Raw genomic sequence first — 17,704 nt, 5'->3', positions numbered from 1 at the left:
TGCTCGAGGTCAGGAGTTCGAAACCAGCCTGAGCAAGAGCGAGACCCTGTCTCTACTATAAATAGAAAGAAACTAATTGGCCAACTAATATATATAGAAAAAATTAGCCGGGCACGGTGGCTCATGCCTGTAGTCCCAGCTACTCGGGAGGCTGAGGCAGAAGGATTGCTTGAGCCCAGGAGTTTGAGGTTGCTGTGAGCTAGGCTGACGCCACAGCACTCACTCTAGCCTAGGCAACAAAGCGAGACTCTGTCTCAAAAAAAAAAAAAAAAAAAAAAGAGTACATTCAAATAAACAGCAGCTACATATATTAAAGTGGCTAATTGCTCTACTGAGTTTCAGCCATTCAAAGAAAAAGCTCCAATGGTTATTGATCTTCTCAAGATTTTCAAGAAATATGATTTTATTACTCCCATGTGTAACTATTTTAGAAGTAAATTAAGTGAAAAATTATTGCCCTCCAAAAATGTTCTTCATGTCCTTTTTCAAAGAACATATAGAAATAATGCAATAAGAACACCAGCTCTTTATTTTAAATTAATGCTGTCTTATAAAAAGTTTTTTCTTTGCAAAAAGTTCATTTGACAATTCTGTTGATAGCACTGATTTCTAATATTTGGTAAACCCATATTTCAAAGACACTATTAAAGTATCAAGGCTCAACTTCCATAAAAATGGCTGGGGATTTTAAATTAGTGAAAAGCAGTACATTGCAATGCTTAAGAGCATGGGCCCTAGAGCCAGATTGCCTAGGTTCAAATCTCTACTCCACCTTCTATTAGCTGTGTGACCTTAGGTAAGTTACTTAACCTCTCTGTGCTCCATTTCCTTATCTGTAAAAATAAGGACAATAACATATGTATCTCATAGGATTGCTATGAGAATTAAATGAGTTAATATTTTAAGTGATTAGAGCGGAATCAGACACATAGTAAGCACCATGTAAATGCTTATAATTATTATAAAAGTAAATGAGGTTGTATAGTTTTGATGCTCTCATGTGGTTCTGATTCTTTTTAAAAAATAATTTCAATCTTGGCTATAATTTACATGTTTAAAAACAACCCAAGGCCACTGGCACACACAAAACATTCCATTTGCTTCACAACGAGCATTTAAAATGTTGTAACTTTTATTTCAGACTTAGCTCGTGTTAAGAAATTTTGAAAAGTCTATCCTGGACACAGAAACTGGAAACATAAAACGTGAAGAGAAAAGAAAAGCTGTTAAACTGCCCATAGAATTTACCTCCAATGACTCAAGGATGAGATCTCATGAAACGAGAGGGATTATAACCACGGGACGAACAAAGAATAAAGTCAGACAATCAGAGACAGCGTTTCTCAAGAACAAAGGGAGGATTTCAGAAACTAAGATGTCCTGACATGACGAAGTGGACGGGGGCCAGCTTCTCATTGCAGAGTGCCTGGAGGATAAACAGAAACTCCGAGGGGATTCCTAGCTCTCCCTTGCCCATTAGTTTCATTGTTCTGCAAGGTGATCTAGGTGACTCTACGAGAGCTCCCTGAAGCCAAAATTTTCATCAGCATGTCCTTGCTAGATGCTCTAGTTGGGTGACACAGTAAATATATTTCACCTACAGAAAGCAGGGGAATTGGAACCAGCAAGGGGGACGGGGAAGCAGCTACAACGCCTTCCTTCCCTCTGAATTCACAACTACCCCAAACGTAGCGGGAAACAGGCCAGCCTGGGACCTCTGCAGCCTGATTTCTAATGAAATCCAGCTCTCCTGCAAGAAGCTAAGGACCTTGTAGCTAAAGGAAAATGCGGCCTACTTTACTGGTTATGTAAGAGACTCACACCCAAACATAAACAAATCCGGCTAAGGCAGTTTTCTGCAATCCTGCTGCTGACCTGGTTTGGCCCACTCTGTGTGCCAAACTCTCGCCTGCAAAAGCCAGGTGAGGGCCTCTCAGTCCAGAAATCTCTTAACCATGGCTGGGCAGACTGGTTTCATTCATGCATGCATCATATTTTGTTTTAAATCTAAAACTTTATGAAAACAGCAGAACAACTGATTGTGAATGACTAACCACAACAAAATGGGTAAGACTTATTTTAGGGTTCGGTTCCCACCATCCATTGAAACAGTGTCATCGATGACCCTCCTATGGCAGAAGTTAGGATCAGTTCTCAGTCTCAACTTCTGTGACCCACAGCAGTGTTTCCTACAGCTCATGGCTCTCTTCCCAACCTTAGCCTCCAGGACTCCACCTGCTCTTGGTTCTCCCCCCACCTTACTGGCCTCCCCTGCTCAGTCCTCATGAGTGGTTCCTCTGCATCTTCCAGATTTGGGCAGACTGCATTGCTCTGGGGTCAATACTCAAGCCGCCTGTCTCTCTCCACTCATTCTCTGACCACACGGCATCACACACCATCGTATTGTGGTGACTCTCAAATTTTTGTCTCCAGTCCAGACCTCTTCCCTGAGTCACAACTATCTCCTTGACTTCTCCACTCAGGTGTCCAGCAGTCATGCCAAGCATCACAGGCCCAAAACTGAACTCTGGATTTCCTCTCGAGATTCAGAATCTGACCTTTTCCCATCACCTCCACTGCCAGTCAAGACAAGCCACCCGGTCTTCTTCCTAGACTATGGCAATAGTCTCCTAACTAGTCTCCCTGCTTCCACCCTTGGGCCTCCATGCCCTGTTCTTCACAACACAGACAACACACCCCTTTTACAAAGGAAGTCAAATCATGTCACACCTCTTCAAAATTCTCCAATGGCTTCCAGTCTCATTCTGACCTACAGGGCCTCCCATAGCCTGCCCCTCCTCCAACCTCAGCCAGCCTCTCTGCAGCCCTGCCTACTGCTCTACTCCAGCCACACGGCCTCCTTGCTGTTCTCTGTCTCAACCCATTTGCACTTGCTGCTGCCTCTACCACCAAGGCTCTTCCCCTGAATATACAGATGCCCTGTGTCCTCACTTTTTTTTAAAGTCTCTGGTCAAATGTTATCTTATCAAGGAAGCTGTCCCTGACCGTGATATGTAAAATGTCAACCCCCTAACCCTGTTTTATTTTCCCTTATGCTACTTATCATCACTGAGCATATTACAGATTTGCTGATTGTATTATGTCTGTTTCCTTCTACTAGAATGTAAGCTCCATGAGAATAGCAACTTGGAATGTCTTGTTCACTCTGCCCCCATGCCTAGAACCATGCCAGGCACAGCACAGCTACTCAAAGGATATGCACTGAAGGAATGAATAACCTCTCATTAAGAAAAGAACAGAAACCTCACACTAGGTACAACTAGGAGAATAGTCTCTTTAGTAATAGTAATGTTTTCTCAGATCTGGAGGTTTTCTTGTTTGGCCCTGCTGTTCTTGCTCTACTCCAAGCGGTGATGTGACTTTCTTATTTTATTCATTCATTCACCCACCCACTTATTCATTCCCTTTTCTCAACATTTACTCAGCATCTACTGATTGCCAGGCACCATGTGACCTGCTGGACCAGCCTCGGGCCCTCAGCTGCCATCAGCAACTCTTAAAAACATCTTCAAAGCACGGTCATTACTGTCTATTCTCCAGGAGGTTCCCTGACACAGCCAAGAGCTTTTCCTTCTTCTGTGAGCTCTTCCTGCCCGTTTCCTCTGCATTTTGTCCTATGTTATCTACCACACTCTGGTGATAAAGAGTTTTATTTTGCTCCTCATGGGAGGATAAATAACTTCCTGGTTGGAATCTAAGCTACAAACAGATTTTGTAGATGCCAAACACGATACCAGGCAGTTCCTGTGCCCTCCGGTAGCAATGGCCCAAGAATATTAGTGTTTAATCCCTTCATTTAAAACATCAGATAGGCTACCCTTTTGCTAAAGAAATAATGGGGTGATAAGGTAGATTTGCAAAAGGGTCAGCATCTATTGAATACCTGCTATCTACTGGGTAATCATACTGGATGCTCCTACTGTGACAGCTAACATAAATATGGTGCATAGTATGAACCAGGCTCTATCTGATTAATACGTATTAATTCCTTTCATCCCCCAAACAACCCTTTGACCTGTATTATTTATTATTTCCATTTTACTTCTATTTTACAGATGAGGAAACTGTAGTGCTATTTAAGTAACTTCCCAAGGTCACACAAATAATAAATGACACTCTGATAGAGTAGTTCAAAGTACTTTATTTAATAATTGGGGTTACCAAGTATTCTATTTTGAACCAAAGAAAATGGTATTTGAGCAATGTCTGGTATTTTTCCATTAAGAAGTCTCATTAATGTGTTACCACGTGACTTGTATCTAGGTACGCTTGCCTACTTCCTGGGCCTGTGCTGTTCACCTCTGGCGATTTGCTGCTGGGATATGACAGAGTGAGTCTTGCCGAGAAACCACTCATAAAACAATAAGTACATCACTTCATTTTGTTTAATAACACAACAACATTCAAGATACTCAAGAGAAAAGAGTGGAAAGACAAACTAAAACGTCAACTGCCATCTCTGGGTTATAGAGTTACAGGCAGGTTTTATTTTCAACTCTTTTTACTATCTATAATTCCTAGATTTTTTTTTAACAAGAACCATCTTTACATCTAAACCAGGAGCAAAAGAGTCGTATTTTTAAAATGTGCCTCCTACATAAAAGAACAGCTGTGTAGTTTTATGCAAAATGGGTTATCAGTAAGTCAACACTATCAGATAATGTATGTGGAAATGTATTAACTGGAAATGTTTTACCCAAGAGTACACAGAATTGTTTTTAGCCATCTGCCAATTCTATCCTCCATAATCACATGAGTTATTGTCATATTCATTCTGTAGACAAGAAAGCTCACCAGAGAAAGTGATTGACCCGTCCAGGCGATTAGGACTGAACAGGGATGCGAGCACAGTGCCGGCAGAGCCCAAAGCCCACCTTCCCCACTGCGGGACCTTATCCCCCAAGTCCCAAATTCAAATGGACCTTTGCCAAGTTCTGGAATTTACAGAAAGCCCTTTTCACCAATGGTCTCAGTGTGACTCAGAAGACAGGAAAAAACCTACCCTTGAAGTGAAAGTAAACATTTTCAGAGGTAAATCATCATTCGCCTCTTTGCCTATTCCTCCTCCAAGGTTCTCTTAGGATTTTCCTGATATTCATATTCTCAGCCTGGAAAAATCTCTTGGCCTCACTCTTCTGAGTTGGACCTGGGGTTACAAAGAGGATTTGTCCAAATTCCAAAATTATCCTCAGCTCAGGAATTTCCTGTGGGTCACTTGTAAGCTAAAGTAACTCCATAAATTTTAGTCTGTATGAAAATGTGTCTGAGGGAACCCAAGGAACCTTTGGTCACCAAACTAGAGAGTCACTAACATCAACCCAAACACCCAATTCACCCTCAGAACTTACCTCACCTGCCTGGGAGCCTTTGAAAAGAAAAATGAGGCCTGGGGAAAGATCAGGGCTCTCGGGCCTGTCGTGCTAACCACAGTAACAGCAGGACCCAGAAGCCAATGGATTCCAGAGGTGCCGAGAGAGAGAGAGCTGCTGCTCCAGCCCTCTCCCTTGGAAGAGCACAGTTCAAACCCCCTTCTAAATATCAAGTACAACTGGGTTTCCTAAAACCAGATCCTAAAAAAAGCCCTATTCTGCTGTTTTGAAAGACTGAATTTTCAAAATTATTGAGGAAGAAAACAAGCCTTTTCCCTCATAATACATTAGAGACTCAGAGAGAAGTAAGGACAGGGGAGAAAATATAATCCTCTGAGAACAAAAATAACAATTTCCCCCCAAATCTTTCCAAGTCCTCAATCCTAATTGTAGTAGTACAAGGTAGACTGCAAGAGTATTACATTCATTTTGGAAAAGGATTCTCAAATGTGTAAATAACTTTTTTCTGCCCTTGCTTCCTCCAAGCAATCAAGTAGATATTCAGTCATGTGTGGTGTGTGGACTTTGGTGTGATTAGATTTAATCAACAATTCCTTTCTTTTCTTTTTTTTTTAACGCATTTCTCCAAGGCCTAAAGCAAATTAGTCCACGGAAAGGAAAATTGGCAAACTGAGGGGGGAAAAAAAACTAACACATTATACAAACACCAGGACAGAACTGAAAAACCTCAAATAAAGTGGCAGGACTTTGAGGAGACCACTTCAAGTGACTCTAACAATATAAACAAACTGATGAGGAAGATCCCTCCATACATCAGCATCACAAAAGACTCCATGAATAATTCAAATCCTGCATAATCTTGTGGAAAGACATTGGCACACAAAAATGATCTTGTTCATTTCAAAAGTCATGAGGAACTCCAATTCTCCAATGCCCATACACAGAGCCTCATGTTCAACGCCCTAAATATCCTCAAAAGAGTTCTACTATAAACAAAGAACCATACTAGCACAATAGAGAATTGTCCATGGAAATGTAAATTCTTTCACTTATTTTTTGTGTTTCTCAGCAAAAATATTTGAATGAATGAATGATGAGCGCCCAATACTCTGGCATTCCTCCAAGTTGTTCTGGGTTTCCTCTGGTTCAGAAACTCTACTTAATTCCTGAATCCTGTCCCATTATCCTAGGTGATTCTGAAACACCTCTGGTAGGTGGGGAGGGATGAGAGTTGGATATGGAATTGGTTGAAATTCATAACCAGGACTTGCTGTTGTCAGGGACACTGGAGATCAAATGGATGAGACAACTGATTTCCCTGCCTGTGGGGACCAGTGTGAGATAAGTTGGGGGCTCTGAAGATCACTTTGCAGGATGATTAGGGTAAGCCCTTCCAAGCGTGGGGGGGGGCAGTCAGGCAGCAGGGCCAGGTGCAACCTTCCAGGGCTGCTCCCAGTTGCCTGTGGTGAGAATGGGATCCCTAAGCCCCCAAGGCCTCTGAGAAGAACAGGAAGTGGCTGAGTCGAGCACCCATGGCCTGACACAGGGCTCACCATCATGCAAAAAAAACAGACCCTGTGGCAGATGTTTCTAGGGGAAGCATCTGGGCCAGTGGCCAAGGTTTCTGTAATGTAAGAGCCAGGGCGAGGCCAAGTCAGGGTGAGGCCAGAAGGAGAATCGCCAGGTCTTGACCAACACCAGGATCCCAGCCTTGGTCACAGATGCCAGAACACCCAGTAACAAAGCAGGCATGCCTCAGGGAAGCGCCGGGTCAGTCAATCCCCAGCAGAGCCCAAGAGGACCCAGAAGGCACTGAGTGGCTTCAAGGAGCACGGCTCCCCCCATACCACCCCAGTACCAACTGCTCTCCACCCTCACCAGGAAACCACATTCAATACCAGTTTGGCAAAGAGGAGGAGAATCTGGGTGTAGAGTGGGCAAATTTGTGCCACAATACACTTTCAATATTTACCGCCTACTTTCTGTCATCTGGGCACTGGAGATGTGATGACAGGTCAGCCAGTCTCCACCTTCAAGAAATTCAGTGTCTTATGGCACAGATGTTAAATAGTAGCTGAGATACGGTAATAAGAGGGGCTATCAAAAAAATATACATAAGGCAAAGTGGCACCAAGGATATAATTCTGAACTCTGAGGGAATTCGGGGAAGGCCTCCTGGAATAGGGACCCTCAAGCTACATTTTAAAGGACAAGTTAGAGATTTCTAGCTAGAAGTGGAAGAAATATTTACCTGAATTTGCTAAAGCAAAAATAAGAGGGAGGGAGGGAGGGATGTGAGGGATGTGACGGCATGTGAGGGCAGCTCATAGAACTAAAAGAATTTAGCATCCATGCCTTGAGAGGCAGGAACATACCTAGGCAGGATTCTATCACTCATTTACTTCTCTTCACATGTTTGTAGTTGTTCCTCCTACTACAGACTTGTTTCTTCCAATTAATGGTTTCCACCCCAATCTTTCCAGCACTGCCACCCAAGAAAGAAGACATCTCCCTCCATATTCCAGTTTGGAAAATCCCAAGGGAAGATTCTGATTGGCCACACTTGGCTCACAAGCCCATCCTGGACCAATCATTGTAGCCAGGAAGTAGGAGTGCCATGATTGGCCCCATCTGGGTGGGGTACCCATCCCACTGCACCCAGGAAGGCAAGGTCACATGGGAAGTAGGCAGCATCATTTAGACCCATGGCCAGAGCAATGGAGGCTCTATCCCTTAAAGGACAAAGGGAAGAAAGATGCTAAGCAGACAAAGCTAACCATCCAGACCAATGCAACACTGGCACCACTCTACATTTCTGTATCCCCATGAAGCAACGGCACACAAGACTAGGCTATTTTCTATCACATACATTCTATGTACATCTGACTCTGTGCGTTTGCTAAGAGGGAACACCCTGCCTGTTAAAACCCTACCAGCTCACCACAGGCTATTGAAGTGACATCCCTTTCATGATGCTGCCATCTTGAACTTGTGTCTTTGCCTTGAACTTTGACAGTAATCTGTCCTGATCTCTCCTATGGGACTTACTCACTTTCTATCTTGCTTAATTAATGTATCTGAATAAACAACCATTATTCCCTTCCCTAAACCAGGAGTGGTAGGGAGGAGTCCCTTGAACAAGAAGATAATAAATTATAATACCATCTCCCACCTACAGAGATTAGTGGAGAAAAATGCCTTGCCCAATTTGGGCTAGCCAAAAGTAAAGCAAAAATTACTTTCAAAAATTTGGCAAAGTATTTGTTTAACTAAAGGGAGCCATGAGGGGTATGAAGCTGTGCTGTTTGGCAAAGGATTTGCAACGGGCATCCTTTCCTCTGCTGACAAAGGTAAAACTCTAGGCAGAGTCTGGAATTGAAACCACTCTGTATGAAGTTAAACACGTATCTTCATTGAAAGCCAAAAACATCTTAGCAGATTATATCACCTTTAGGAAAATGTTTCTCTTCCTTAATAAGGATTTCTGTAGTGACTTATTCCTTTTATGATATTAAGGCATTCTTTGGAGAGTTTCTAGACTGTGTGCATGTGTATATTCAATGAAACTTCATGAATGGGAAGAAGGCAAAGAGGAAAAGAATGAGAAAGCCCATGAGATAAAAGTAACTAACCTTTAAAAATTATCATTAAAACTTCTGAAATGCCATCATACCTCTTAATGCTTACTGTGTCAAGGATTATTTTTCAGATTAGGAACCTGCCCTCCAAACAGTAAATGAGCTCATGAAAAAGGTCAAAACACTGGTCTCATGATCCTCATCTTCATTCCCAGAATACCCAGTCTATCTTTCTCTATCTGGACAAACCTGTGAACTTTCCAAGACACACTGAAAGCTCCCCAAACCCATCCTTTCTGTTTGTCCTGCCGCTTCCTCTCCTAAGCCAACAAACCAGCACTCCAGGCATCTGTGCATCTGTTCCCAAGCCCAACCCAGTGATGTGTACAAGTTCTCTATCTGTGTGTAGGGAGAAGGGATCAAGGCAAAAAAAAAAACCCAGCCCTCCCATCCTGCTCCTCCAGAGTCTCCCCTGTCATCTCTCTTCCTAGGAGAGACACAGGAAAGAGCAGGAGAAGCCAAGAGGGTGAGGCACAATGGCACCTTTTGAACCCAAGGTAGCTACCTATTCAAGTTCACCATCCCTTACCTCTACTAAGACATGGTAAAACATACCGGGAAGACCAAAACATCTCAAGTCGAGTGTCCTGGTTCTTGGGCTGGCTCTGCCATTTATTGGCTTTGATCCTGGGCAACTCGTTTCTCCCCTCTGAGCCTTAAGTCCCAAACTAATAAATAAAGATGACAATCACATCTAACATACAGGTCCTTTATAGGACAACACATGTGAAAAACACTTTATTCATACGTCATTCTCCTTCCTTATTCTACCAAGGTCACCATTCCCTGCATTTCCTGGTATGGCCTTGGGACTATCTTTAATACTCTCTAAGCCTCAGTTTCTTCACCTATAAAGCAGAGATACTATCTGTAGCACAGAGTTATTTTCAGAATCAGGTATCATATAGGTAAAGCATTTACTATAGCAGTAAACAGTAGTTAATAAAGTATCACATAAATATTCATAATTTTCACTACGACTACAAAAAAATTTGTTGCTAAGCTCTCCAAGGTTGTCAAGCTTTCTGATATGCATTGCCCCTCCTTTGGCAACTGTAGACTGGTTCTGCACCAGCAAAAAGAAAAAGGGGGGGGAAGTAGTTCTTCACACTGTGTGTCACTGGAAAGGCATATGACATGAGCTGGGATAGGAGAGAATGAGAGACATTGCATGGGTAGATAAAGGCACAAAGAAAAGAACATTTCAACATTTCCTGGGTTCTGGTTTGTATTAAAGTGTGCATTTTAAAGACTGAATGATAATTATGAGAACCTTAGATAAGGTCCAGTTCCTATATTTTTAAATATTTGATTAATAAACATTAAATTTCTTAGTTGAAGCTCCTACTGAAAACAACAAAACAAAAATCCAGGCATTCCTGGAGCCCTTGAAGCGGAACGGAAGTGGATTCTGGCCCACTCCAATCATTAACCACTAGGCTCCCAGCACAGCCTGTCCTAGGGCTGCCTTGCCTAGGAAATGACCAAGCCAACTACTGAGTACATTTTGGGCAGTTGGATTTTAACTGCTTTCATCACTCTCCCCTCTAGAAATTAGTCATTTCCAAAGTCACTGCTTTAAGTTACATGTTTTTCTCTTCCTTCTGAAGGCATGAGAATAAGAAAGTACTAGATATACTTTTTAATTGAAATATGGTTATTGGTAGGTTTCTTTCTGCTAATGCTGTTTTCCTCTTATTATCAAATCCTCTAAATTTTCACATCACTCCCTAAGCAAGCCAGTAATATGTATGTGTCTGGGTGTCTATCAAAGAACAGTGAAAGCCAACACAGTAGGGGATATTAAAACAAATAGAATACTAGCAAGGGGAGTGGTAAGAAAAAAGGGAAGAGTAAGAGAGAATAAAAGAGAATAGTTCTCACCAAATACAAGAGAGGTTTGCCAATAAGCCGGAAATTCTAAGCTCTCAAAATGTCCTTCGTGATTTCCCAGGTGACTTGAACCTGTATCTGAGAATCATGTTGCTGATGATTAGAAGGAAGGAGAGAGTGTGGAAAAAATTCAAGCCACCTTAGTTTTGAAGACTGACTAAAATACTTATATCATCCTCTAAGAGACAAGAGACCATAGTTCTTCACAAACTAGCCCACAAGCTGAAAAATCAGGTTACTTGGTGTTTCTTCCACTATATGGAGGTGGGTCCTGGGGGATCAGTCCCAAGGCTAAGATCCCGGTAAGCAGGGACAGCTTCCGTCAGGGTCAGCACTTCACCCACCCTCTGCGACAGTGCCTGGCACCCTGGAAAGGCCTGTTAAACATGTGAATGATGCCCCATCACATCACCTCTTTAGGTCCTGTTGTGCTCATCTGTAAAATGAGGTGACCGGACCAGGTGATTTCAATGGCCCCTTTGGCTGCAAAGCTCTGTGGTTCTGAGTCTCCGTCCAGTTTACATTACAGCATGACCAAACCCGCTCTTCACAAATACTCCACCATCATTTAATAAAGAAAGAAAGCACGGAACACGGTCTAACAATCCCCAACTCTCTGCTACCAACCTTATTTTCACTTGTCTTTTGTTTATTAGCCACAAATAGTTAATCATTTTCATATCCTGGGTACCTGCTTTCACTTGAATCGACTTTAATTTATACATAGCTATGTTATGACTTTCTGTTGTAGCTCACACTGGCCGTGCTCCAACTTCAAGTTTAAAACGAGAGGCTGATTAATGCATTCCCTACAGCTGCAATGGACTCTCAAGGTTCTCCACTGGCCTAATCATTAATCCCTACATCTCTACAGGCTGCTAAGCTGCCCAGGCCACTACACTAACATAGGCATCCAGGCAGTCCGTTGGACAAAACAAAAATAAAGCAGATTACTCCCCAAGTTTAAGGGGGTTAAAATTAGCACAGAGATTTGGTAGTCTTACAGAATGGTACCTGCCCTCAAGAAGCTCTCAATGTACCAGAACTAATACTATTCACTCCAAAGTCATAGTCACTTAGTGTATCACCCTTCTCAGAAATAATTTACAAGTTTTGTTTTTAATTTACTATTTGGGAATAATTTCAAACTTAAAGAAAAGCTAAAAGAATAAGAACAGCACAAAGAACACCAGTATATACCTTTATTTACATGTTGTTAACATTTTCTTCTCCTTTCTGTTTGTGCACCAGCTTGCTTTTACAAGCACATGCTTGTGCTCTCTCATGTGTGTATTCTCCCCCTGAATCATTTAAAGGTAAGTTGCATATTCCATGGCCCCTGAGTACATGACTATATCTCCCGGAGAGATACAGTCTTTTGTGTTGAAATTTTTTAAATCTCCAATATCTACAAGATCAATAAAATAGAAAGAGTAATTTTCTAAAGCACAAAAGAAGTTAATTTTTAAAACAGAATTAACAGGAGAATAGTATGTTAAATACAAACTATTAAAGTCCCCAGTGATGGAATTTGAAGGATGGCCTGAGCAACGTGAGAAATTTGTTCAGGCTGAGGCTTTCTACTAGCCCTAAATGGTCAACTCATCTTATTCCCAGGGTTGGCCTTGATCCCAGCTGGACAGCAAACAAGCAAATACACACTTCTATTTTATTTAGGAGGAAGGAAGAAGATCCTTCCTCATAAATAGCCACATATGTTGACAACTTCTAGAGTCCGTCCTTCTCTGGGCAAAGCACAGGCTGCTAAGGTAAGTCATTCTATAGAAGAGGTATGCTCCCAGGACAATGCTGCTGAGAGAACTCGCTTTCACAAACACCTTTTCTCGTTGTAAGCTCATGAAAATGTTCTTTTTCTCACTGCATTAAAAGCATAACCACATAAATCTCTGCACAGGAGATAGAAAGGGTTACTCACTACTTTTATTATTTTTTCAAACCTCAGAAGGCAACAATTACCACCTGCTAAGCTCAGCCAAGGACAATGCAGCAGGTACTCAGGACACCACCACTGTACCCCAACACCGACTTGCCCCTTGGTTTCCATGACTCACACCACAACAAGAGTGCGTTGCAAGTAAGAGGGAATAAGCAACGTAAACCCACTCCATTACTAAGCATGCTACCGATAAATGGCATGCCTTCCTTTGGCAGTAAATTATTTTTGCATACTTAATAATTATTTTTAGTAAACTTTATTAATATGACTGCATTGCCTTAAAATATACAGGCTTTTGTGTTGAAATTATTTTTTTAAATCCTTTCTTTATAATATCCATAAATCAATAAAATAGTATAAAATAGAAATAGCAATTTTCTTAGATACAAATTATTTTTTAAAAATTAATACACACTTGAAAACTAAAACAAAAGCAGCAGAAACTTGGTTTAAAACATATGCATAGTTCTCTGCAAATCCCACAAAGACTGGACATGTTTAAATCAACAGGACTCTTTATTGTCAAGGTAATGCCAAGGTAACTCCGATTAAGTGAACCCAAAACATTTACCTTGTACTAAACCCCCGTTTTCTCTCTCTCTCTTTTTTTTAAAGAGCACCGCACATACATAGTAACACAAAGGTAGATTCAAAGTGAAGAATGAGTAGTAGGTTTACCTCCGAAATCTATAGCTAAATTATCTATATAATGAGAGTTTTATAAAGACGTGTATAAACACGAACTTCATCAGAAAACAGCCTGGCAGAAAAGAAATGAGGAAAAGCAAGGTAAGAATACAAAAACATCTGGCTTGGCTCCAGGGGAAAGAAAAGATACCACGATCTACCTTGTTTGGATGCCCTTCTCCGAATCTTCATTTTGGGGAAGGAAGGCCACGAGTAGTTAAAAGGTGAGTCAGAGTCAGAATCCATCTTTTTGTTTTGGGGAAATCAGCCGGCTAAGCAGCAGAGACTCAGGAAGCACTCCGGGGCGTCCCCAGCCAGGAGGCAAGGCTCCCCGTGTGATGTCAAGAGGAGGAATGAGGCTGGATGAAACAGCTCCGAACACCGGGGAGGGAGAGGCAATAAATGTTTTGCTTCCTTCGGGCGTTCAGGCATGTAGACCGGCAAGGAGGCTGTAAATATTAAAGCCAAACTGGGGACGTAAAAGAGGGAGGGGGGCAGCCCGGAGTCTCGCTGAAACATCGCAGTCCACTTTATTCGAAAGGGCACTGGGAGCAAATGAATCATTAACTCTCCTTTTCGTGTTACTGGAAATGGAAATGAAGGAGGAAAGCAACTGGGGGACTGAAAGGAGCTGCCTGGCAGTCAAGAAAAGCCTCCAAGTGGAGCGCTTGTTTTGCTCTGGAGCCAGAGTATCCTTTCTCAGAAAAGCCGCCCTGTGCAGCCTTAGATAAAGGTTGAGGTTTATGCGTGTGGACAGCCAGAAAGCCTCATCCACAGGCGAAAGAAGGCCCTCAGACTCAGGATAGGGCTCTTTCCACAGCAATCTCTTCTTTCAGACAACTGGCAGCTTGGGCAGATTTTCGGATCCAAGAGCCAAAACGGCTCGGATAATTCATTTACCAATCCAGGCTCACTGTCCTTTTCAATCCCAATGTGGTTGGAAGCTTTCACTTTTATAGAGAATTGCACCCATCTCATTAGATTCATGCAAAGTCACCTAACACTTGTGTTTAGCACAATTGGGGTATTTTCCTAAATTGTCACCAAGTTTGGCCGTCAATCATCAGGATTTTGGTGCCTTTATAGCCCCGATCTAAACTTTCAGTCCATCTCAATAGAGCTAGTGACTAATTTACCACAAACCAACAGTTGTTGTGCAGTCTCCCTGAACAACTCTCCCGTAATTAGCATTCAGTAGAGGCTCATTACTGCCTCCCCATAAATCTTGACACTGCTCAAACTCCCTTCTCTGCTTCCTATAGGCCCACAGATAGCATGCCCCAAATAAGCTCAAGCACAGCAGTCAGGATCTGCGGTGGTAGAAAGTTTACCCCATAGTGGAGAGTCTTTGAAAGCATTTCTTTCAGTAGGAACAATAATAAGTACTGGGTTTTGTTTTGGCAGTCATCTGATGCCCATATAAACTAAAGAACATTGGAAATAATATGAGGATCTATTCAACTCTGCAGATTTGGAACATGACAATATGCGTCTTAATTAACATTCATCTCTTTACTTCAATTATTTCCCTAAGTGTTGGCACCATTATACCACCCTGTGTGGCCTGCTCTGTGACAGCTAATCCTGCCTGATTGGGGAGGGTTGAATGAGGGTCACAGACAGAAGAGAAGAAAGGACAGAGAACACCTAATTTCAAATTTAAGTAAATCAGAATTACATAAATCACTACTGTGTTTTCAGATGGCTTGCCATAGAAACATATGACTAGAACAAAATACAACTAGAGTATAGTTGCAAGCATTTCAACTAAGTGAAAAGAAATATGAATACATGTTCTACTTTGTGGCTTTTTATTTGAGGAATAATTACATATTTTTCTTAATCAGCTGGGTACATTTGTATGAAGAAGTAACTCAGGTAAGCGTTTTAGTCCATATGGATCTTTAATAAGAAAACATATAAAATCTTGTGCAAGAGTGTTTATATTCAGTCTCAGTTTTAGAGCACAGAATAGTGCCTGGAACACTGAAGGCATTTGCTGAATGAATGAACGATTTACAATAGTTGGTCTCCTATGTGAATGATCTTCACCTAGTGAATGAAGAGTATTTACACGACAACTATGGTATCTGCTGATTAAAATTAATAGCTGCTGATTAAAACCATATATCTTGACCAAAAAAGCTACAAGAATTTTTATAAAGTGTTTAAAGATATATTAGTATTTTATTCATCACAACAGTATCTACATTTGTGAAGAGCAGTACTTCTGGGTAGAGAAAACCCATTCTTCTGAGGCTCCAAACGACACCAACAGTGTACAAATGTCCATGGCCCCCTGGCTGCCTCCACCATGTCTGCAGACCAAAGAAAAGGAATCTCTGCTAGTATGGACAATCACCACACTGAAATAAAAGTGTTGGATCAGGAGATGCTGTTATCTTTCTTCAACTATTCCTACCATTAAGGAATCCTTTGACATGCAAAATTTCTAAGGAGGTTATAAATCCTGAAGTCCTCATCCTTAATTGGTGGGGGCAGGTTTTGTAGCTCCTTGCTCCACTAAAGGTATGCTTATTATATTTTACTGGTGCTATGGGAAAGAGGGAGACATGTTTTTTATTAAATTACAAACAGAATAGAAGTATTAATAATACGCTCTATAAAGGCTCCCTAACTGGTTGCACTAATTTGGTCAGAAACGTGACAAAGTGTTCAGGAAGCTACACTGCAGAGACAGCAGAGTTGGGGCAGAATTTCTCAGCTGGCATCAGAATGCAGGTGGGGCTGTGGGCAGTGACTATTTAAAATTCAGATTATGAGGTTCTCATCCTAGACCAGTTGAATCAGGCTGAGGTGGTCCAGGAACCTGCACTTACAAGCAGCAACAGCACCCCTAGCCCATCCCAAGCAATCCTCACGCCCCTTAGAGCTACTTAACTAGGAGATAGATAAACCCAGGTCAACACGTTACTGGAGCAGGCTTCTCTCTTGACCAGAAGTGACAGATCAGACGAACTTCGGCACAATGTAGACAGAGAGAAAAAGATGAAAAAAGCATGTCTATTAGTTAAGATGCCAGAGAGATTCATCTAAATCTAATTTTCCCAAAAGCATAGTTCTTGTTGACCAATTACATATCAAATGATTGTTGATATAGAAATTACTCTGACAATAAAACTAGAACTATCCAACCAATACATATGAGACAACCAACCAATATGTTTGACATACCTCAGATCTCAAGAGACTTCCCATTGCCCACATTTGCTTTACTACTTATCAATACTTTTTTAAACAATGAAATGATCTCTACCAACCAGCCATGCACCGTTAACATATAACATGAAGCAGAAAACACTGTTTCTGCACAGCCCTTTTTATTTTTAGGACAGCTCACTTCCTTGCTCACCAAAGAATTTCTCCTGCATGTAGGTCATTTATCCTCCTGGTTTTCTATAGTAATTGGGGCTTTTTTTTTTTTTGTAATTTTGTCAATATAATTGCATTTAAATTAATTCAAGATATTATTTACATCTCATTCATATTCAATGGACAAATAGGACTATCTGACTGCAATTGCAGTTGGCAGAATTCAATAATACCCCTCCCCCCAGGGCCACCTTTTCACCAGATTTCATACAGTGTAAGAGTATGAATGGTTTCATGGGAGATACCTTCACCTGACTGTATCTCCTTTAATTAGAAAATCCTTTACTTAGAAAATAACCTCTCTGAGGTTAGCAGATGCTACTGCCTTAAAGTTTCAGCTTTCTAAAACACCTATATAGAAAAGAAACTTTCCTTGATCCTCCTCATTTAGACATGTAACCTGCCTTTCAACCTTGATAAAAGTAAACCTATCCAAAAGAGTATTTATATTTTGACTTGAATTATAGTATTTCTACAGTTTTCTTATCCAGCAATGGGCCCCCAAATTCCCTGAGGGCAACAGCTGTGTCTTAATCATATTTTTAAGGAGCCACAAACTAAAAAGAGAAGTCACAGGTTTGGGAGATATATCTGGGCTCAAACAGTGGTTCTGTTACCTCCTTAGCATGCCTAACCAAGTTACTCATACTTTCTGAGCCTAGTTGGCTCATATAAAATGGGATCATCACGTCTGTACTTCAGAGGGTTACTGTGAGGATCAGTGAGATTACAACAGTAAAAAACTTAATACAAGTAGATTTTCAATAAGTTTTAAATATTAAATG

The 17,704-nt window shown here is 41.4% G+C and overlaps 1 protein-coding gene across 4 annotated transcripts in view; it reads right to left on the bottom strand.

The window, feature by feature from the left end:
• The window catches only part of ARHGEF28 (Rho guanine nucleotide exchange factor 28), a 289,794-nt gene that overhangs the window by 106,558 nt on the left and 165,532 nt on the right, over positions 1-17,704 (bottom strand). The window contains exon 1 of one of the 4 annotated variants that reach the window (XM_012783566.3): positions 13,688-16,426. The exons of 2 other annotated variants lie outside the window; for them this stretch is intronic. In XM_012783566.3, coding sequence (XP_012639020.2) covers positions 13,688-13,772 — 85 coding nt within the window. In that variant the 5' untranslated portion in view covers positions 13,773-16,426. Of the gene's footprint in view, positions 1-13,687; positions 16,427-17,704 lie in introns of those variants that run through there. One more of the 4 variants, XM_012783578.3, reaches the window with a different exon arrangement.

The sequence above is a fragment of the Microcebus murinus genome, chromosome 11 (genome assembly GCF_040939455.1).
Source record: "Microcebus murinus isolate Inina chromosome 11, M.murinus_Inina_mat1.0, whole genome shotgun sequence".
NCBI classification, from domain to species: Eukaryota; Metazoa; Chordata; class Mammalia; order Primates; family Cheirogaleidae; genus Microcebus; species Microcebus murinus.
The sequence above is the reverse complement of the archived record's forward strand: the minus strand, read 5'-3'. Positions and strand labels throughout refer to the sequence as shown.